At 42.7% G+C, this 6,666-nt stretch overlaps 1 protein-coding gene across 1 annotated transcript in view; it reads left to right on the forward strand.

Annotated features, from left to right (window-relative positions):
* Positions 1–569: 569 nt before the first annotated feature.
* The window catches only part of glud1b (glutamate dehydrogenase 1b), a 15,394-nt gene continuing 9,297 nt past the window's right edge, over positions 570–6,666 (forward strand). Inside the window, exons 1-4 of the mRNA XM_020605155.1 lie at positions 570–1,178; positions 4,743–4,823; positions 5,153–5,208; positions 5,328–5,391. Coding sequence (XP_020460811.1) covers positions 782–1,178; positions 4,743–4,823; positions 5,153–5,208; positions 5,328–5,391 — 598 coding nt within the window. The 5' untranslated portion in view covers positions 570–781. The remainder of the gene's footprint in view (positions 1,179–4,742; positions 4,824–5,152; positions 5,209–5,327; positions 5,392–6,666) is intronic.

Below are 6,666 nucleotides of genomic sequence, written 5' to 3' on the forward strand. Positions count from 1 at the left end.
ATGCTGCCAGTAGTCGGGCTTTTGTGCTGATAGTTCCTCATTTATGGCAGCTGTCCATGAGGGTTGTTAATAACTGACACTAACACAATGTGCCATTTCACATCCCTACATCATGGTTGTGTCACTCAAAAGATCAGGAAACTGCTGATGAAAGCAGGCTTCCACAGATCATTTGATCAAACCACAAAGTACAAAACTGTAACTGTGGTCATTGTATAAAAGCTAGCAAACGACCAGAATGCAGTTCATGTAGATACAAGCTGCAAGCTTCCCCACAAACCTAATAAAACACTGTTTAAAATCTGGGATTTTTAAAATTGCATCATTCATTTCAACATATTACAGAATCAGATGAATAAAACAAAATTCTGTATAACTATAAGACCTTATAACTTTTTTGATTTCAGGATGGTATTGCTACTTTTACTTAAGTAAAGAATCTTAGTACTTCTTCCACCACTGCAATTTACACAGTTTGGTCAAAGGTGCGTTCTATGGCGCCAGCTTGGGAGCGCGCACTGTCAACGGATTGGCACGGGTGCGCGCCACCGTTAATCCTCCTCTTCCGCGTGCGCCCTCGAGGATGTCCTCTGCTTCCCTTGGTTCGCGCTTCCTTTTAAAGCAAAGCGACCCAGCATGCCATTCCCCACTCGGCCAGAGGACGGGAAACAGTGAGAAGCTGCCGTCCTTTATTCTGCCCCCTCTCCTGTCATCACCTAATGGTCCTTGTCGTTTAGTTGCTATTTTATTTGTTCCTTTACTCGGTTAGCTAATATCAGTCATGTATCGATATTTTGGGGAACTGCTGAGCCGTTCGGCGTGTAGTGCCCGGGCCTCGGGGTGCGTGGATTCCGCTCTCCCCGTGTCCTCGTCCCTGATGCGGCTCCGTCACTATGCCGAAGCAGCGGAGCAGCCTGACGACCCCAACTTCTTCAAGATGGTCGAGGGGTTTTTCGATCGTGGCGCAGCCATCGTGGAGGACAAGCTGGTGGAGGATCTGAAAACCAGGGAGAGCCCCGAGCAGAAGAGGAACCGTGTACGAGGCATCCTGCGTATCATCAAGCCTTGTAATCACGTCTTGAGTGTGTCTTTCCCGATCAAGAGGGATAGTGGAGAGTGGGAGGTGGTGGAGGGGTACCGTGCCCAGCACAGTCAACACAGGACACCTTGCAAAGGAGGTAAGAATTGAGCCAAACCTCCCCAAATAACACCCCCTGGTCGGCTAGCAGGACTTAGCATCACCGTTTAACGTTAGCTAATTCCACGCATAAACACAGCAGCTGCTCCTGGTGTTTACCGGAGTAGACATACATTCTCGTTATACCCTTATTTGTTTATGAGCATTTTTGTTCGTTTCCTGTATTTAAAACCTGCGCACATGATATTATGGTGCAGTTTTATAGTGACTTTCCTGTGGCACCAACCTGTGATTGGTGACGTTGTTGTAGTTTGTTAGCTTACAAGCTAGCAGTCAAACTACAGCTGGCCCCGTGTTTGTGGACCAGCAGTCCACCCCAACCTACAGTTTCTCTTAATGTAATGGTTTAATCTGGTTCAAACTGGATAACTGGTCAACTCCTGTTCTAAGATGCATGTCTGATTTATGGGGCGATGGAAGAGGGCGGCCCTGAAGGCATCAGGTGTTGTCACTGAGCATTTCAGGCTTTAACATCTCTATATGTGCTGCACAAAACCCATGGTTGACCACTGGAGACCTGTTTCTCGTGCACTGTCAGGTGATTCATACACCCAGGCAGGTGTCCTCAAAAGGGTGAATCCACACAATGTGATCCTGGACAGTTTAAAAGAAGTTCAGACTGCCAGTGTTGGGCAGATTATGATGTAATATGACGTGATAACATATCCTCTTTGGTTCAAAGTTCAGAACAGAGTTATAAGAAGTTGCTTCTGCAGTGCACTCTGGATAAATTGTGAGTATAGGGATATGATGGAAGATGGGAGTTGGAGAGTGGGGGTTATGTTTCTAGGCACTCCTGTTTGTCAACAATGTGGGAGGATGCTGTGGAGAAGATGCATTCTCATTAGAAACATGCCATTCAGCCAGCCAGCCAAAGGGCATGTTTAGAAGTTGTGGTGCGGACGGTGGTCTTGTATTAACACTGTGAAACCTTCAGCTGCAAATGCTTTGAGTGTACACCCATTTTGGGGCACATTGTGTGTGGGCTGTGTAATGGTTTAAAAAAAAAGCAGAAAGCTGTTTGACAAGCTGAGTCAGAGTGGCATGATATAAAATATCCATTACAGAATTTTCTCCCAAATTGTAATGGATCAGTTCACCAATTTATGAATTTGCAGCACCACTGAGTAGCCACCCTGAGAAGTAATATAACAAAATCAATAACATTAAAAGACCCTCATTACCCCTGTTCATCTCATAAAAGCCTGAGAAGAGCGGAGCATCACCTCAGTCAAAAGCTAAATCACAACCCAGCTTGATAATATCTGTCCTCTCCGGTGGTAGTTATTATGGTGGGGCAAACAAAAGTTACCCTTGGGCAATATACAGTATAAATGTGATCAATATTAAGTTGGCCTACATATAAGCAAGCATGCAGTTTACATAGTTCTGTTTTTACTGACAGCTTTGCTGTTTTAATGGTTTATATTGTAGGCCATTTGTGGCATTCTCCCTGATAATAGGCGTGGGATAACAGCAAGAGCTGTTATTTCAGTGGGTATAATCATTGATATAGTGTATAGACCCATGGCCGTGTTCAGATTAAAGTGCAAAGGCTGTTTTGGTGTGTGCATGTGCTGCTCATTCACCCCCTTTTAGAGCCAAACAGAGCAATGTTTGCTGGGCTGGACCACACTGCTGTCTACTGACCACTGAGTGAGCCCCTTAACCCAGGGACATCATGCACGTATGTTGTATGTGTGTGGATGCATAGTTGTTCACACACCCCTAGAAGAGAGTTTGTGGAAAGTTTCCTTTTGTTAAACAGTATGAACAGCTAATGCTTTTAGTTTGCTAAATGGTCAACATGCTTCTGCTTTCTGTGCAGAAGTGAAATAAAACTATGTGGTATTTCATGCCAGCGTTCACATGGAAAACACGAGAGCAGCAGTTTGTCATCCAGCAGAAATGATTTGTCATAGAGATCTTTAGTGCCACATGGTGTAAATAAATGCAGTGTCAAGAGTCCTTATCACTTAATCAGAATCTCTCCTGGACAGGTTCACACTTAACACATTGAATAATATTTATGGATAAAAAATAAATGCGTATATGAAAGAAAACATAACTGTAATAAAAGGACATTTTCAACATATAGTGAGGATGGTCTGACTAACAGTAATTTAAACTACATGCACCATTATGCAAGCAAAAGTCTCAGTGTGTTTTAAAAGGGGTTTCTATGTTCTAGGTAGCTTTTCACCCAACATGCTCAGAAGCAGTTGGCCCCATTGTGCTTGGCCTCCAGACCTGACTGTGGAAATGAAAGAAACTGCCTTGACTGCTGCAGGATTTTTAGTGCAGGCTCAGTTTATTTCCAAGAATCTGCCTTCCATTTCAGAGGAATGTATTTATGTTTTGGTTCTTGTTGCTGTGGTGGACTGTTGGCTGGGTGGATAAATGGATGGTTGGATGGGGGATGGTTCGGCAGCAAGGCTTTTTTCCCTTTAATTTGATCACAGAGCTCCAGATTGTTCTCTGTTGGTGCGAGTAACTCAGCTGATCTTTGGATGAATGGAAATGAAGATAGATGGGAGAACCACAACAGCGCTCTGAAAGATGGAGCTTTGTTTTGGGGCCTTTGATCTCTTCCTTACATAACACTGTATTGTAGCTCAGTTTTGCAGTAATAACAGACTGGTGATAGAAGGCTCTGATTGTAATAACAGGAATGCACATAGGTGGGCACAAAATGATGTCATAGTGGGTGGGCATTTACTTGTGCTTCCTGTTTTTGTACTTTGTCAAACAAGTGAAAATAGACATGCATGGTGCTTTTGTCACCATAAATCAATCTGCAGTCTCCTTTCTGTGCAGTTTGCTATTGGGTTTCTCTGTGCAACTTAACTCTGGTTGTACTATATTTGGTGTTGCGTTCAGTCTCTCTTTCTCACACACACACACACACACACACACACACACACACACACACACACACACTGCGCCAGCAGTGTGGCCTGGGCAGTATGGCTGAACATGCACCTGGCTGTATGGTCTCAGGTTAACACTGCACACATGCTGGTCCACATGTTAACGGGGATGACGACAGCAAACCCCAGGCAACAGGAAAAAATGACTGCAGCTCAAGGGCTGGGGTCAGAATGGATGGCTGGGATTGGTTTGTTGGGTCCCCACCCACCCATCGTTGTGACTGTGATCTTTGACCAGTTCATGTGGCCTTGTGTGGCTGAAGAGTGCATACCTATTGGTCCGGCCCAGTCCAGTCTTGGACAGCATTTTATCTCAGCTGGTCATTTCCCATTCCTGTTGTTGAGCTGAACATATAGTGTAGACGGTACTAGGTTAGACCAATGATTTTCCTATGTTGCAGTCTGAATATTTAATATACAAGGCCTTTGAGCTCATAAACCAGCTTGTAGTAAAAATACAGAACAGAATCTTGGTCCAAATAATAGAAATGTGTGATTCTAGCATACAAAAATGGGTTTGAACATAACAAATATTTTGTACATTTAGCTAGTTTAAACTTTTTCTTTATATAGTGGTAGTGTTGTGAAATGCTCACTTGTATGTGTTTCCACAGGCATCCGTTACAGCACAGAAGTGTCTGTGGATGAAGTTAAAGCCTTGGCTTCGCTGATGACCTACAAGTGTGCCGTTGTGGGTAAGTATTAAAGCCTTTGCCTTCCATCAGACCTCCTGCTGGTTAACCCTGAGATGCATATACATATTAATAGTATGGCTTACTAAATTCCTCCTGGCTATTCAGTGTTCAAAAGCAACCAAGGCTCTCCTTTTGACTGTGTTTGCCAGAATGTTAGGATATTGGTCATGAAGCAGTGTCAGAATAGTTACCCAGACTCTGTTTTGCTTTTTCTACTGATTACACATTGAGAAATGTGAATCTACATGTGCATTTTGATGCCATGACTGTTTGGCACAACAGTGTGTGTGTATGTTTCTGTAGTTTTTAAGCTGTATTATTTATTACAGATGTGCCATTTGGGGGAGCCAAAGCTGGAGTCAAGATCAACCCCAAGAATTACTCTGTAAGCCTTGTCATGTCACTCACACATACATGTAGAGATACACAGACCTGTTTAACTGTGTGCTGTAGTATTTACAGGAGAACAGGGTTTTTCTGAACTGCCCACTTTGTCTGTTGTAGGATAACGAGCTGGAGAAGATTACCAGGAGGTTCACTATTGAACTGGCCAAGAAGGGGTTCATTGGTGAGGTTTTTAAATTGATAACAAACCTATTACTCAGAGTTATAAAAATTATAAAGCTTGTCAAAGTAATCTTGTTGGTGTAGTGTTTGGCATGGTATTTTTTTTTTCTTTTGCTCAACAATATGGATGTCTGGTGTGAGACTCAGTTAAAATGACTGTAGTGGTGAATGTTTCCACATTTTCTGTCTTCTAAAAGCAGAATAAAACAATAAAAGCAGAATGGTACACATGCATTAATATATTATTAGCATTTATTGTGATTTGTATTGATGCATTAATGCGTACATCGACTCAGTGTTGTAACTGGTAAATTTGGGGCTGATCTTAATGCCTTTAAATCTTGCTGGCTAGCTTGTGATCAGTAATATCTTATCTTAGGCTATAACAATATATTGTCATTCATTGAATTACATTTTGTATCAATCTGAATCTGCAAAGTATCTATTAACTACAGTTATGAAGTAAATGTAGTGGAGCAAAAAGTGCAGTGTTTGCCTCTGAATTGCAGTGAAGTGGATGAAGTGGTAGTAAATGGAAACTGTCAAGTACAAATACGTCACAAAATTGTATTTGTGTACAGTAAATGTGCTTCATTCCTTTTGACCACTAACTATGTATATTTGGGCACTTGGATGAAACTTGGGTGTGGTGCATGTCACTGCTGTGTGAGAGCTCAGGGGCCAGTGAAGTTTCAGGTGAAAAGGCCACAAAAAAGCAACAAGCCCTTGATTGTCATTCATTTGAGGAGAAGCTAGCTGGTTTGATGGGTAAACTTAACATTATTGCAGAAAGAGAAATGGTCATTTCAGTTAGTTTCTGCAGGAGGTTTTAAGATTAGTGTTAACTATGAGCAAGGCCACTTAGCAGGTTAATGGTCCCTTATACAGGCAGTTTGTTCAAACCTGCTTTGATACATGCTAATGTTTTATAATGTGTTTAGTTCCATTCATCCATCCATTTCCTAAACCGCTTAGTCCCAAACGGGGTCACGGGGGGGCTGGAGCCAATCCCAGCCAGCTGCGGGCGAGAGGCAGGGTATACCCTGGACAGGTCGCCAGTCCATCACAGGGCTTGTGTTTAGTTAAAACCCAGTTTAAAAAAAAAGAATGTGTGATGCTCTTTTTATGTGCTTGTACATAGCAATAGTTGTGTCATTTGGTGCCTTCACTGGTCAATATGCACCCTGGAGGTAAAGCAGTACAGCACAAATCACTGCTGTTCTGTCAGTGTGAGTGTAACATGGCCAAATTGCCCCATTGAGAGATGGAGTACTTT

This window comes from Monopterus albus, unplaced genomic scaffold, assembly GCF_001952655.1.
Source record: "Monopterus albus unplaced genomic scaffold, M_albus_1.0 scaffold69.1, whole genome shotgun sequence".
NCBI classification, from domain to species: Eukaryota; Metazoa; Chordata; class Actinopteri; order Synbranchiformes; family Synbranchidae; genus Monopterus; species Monopterus albus.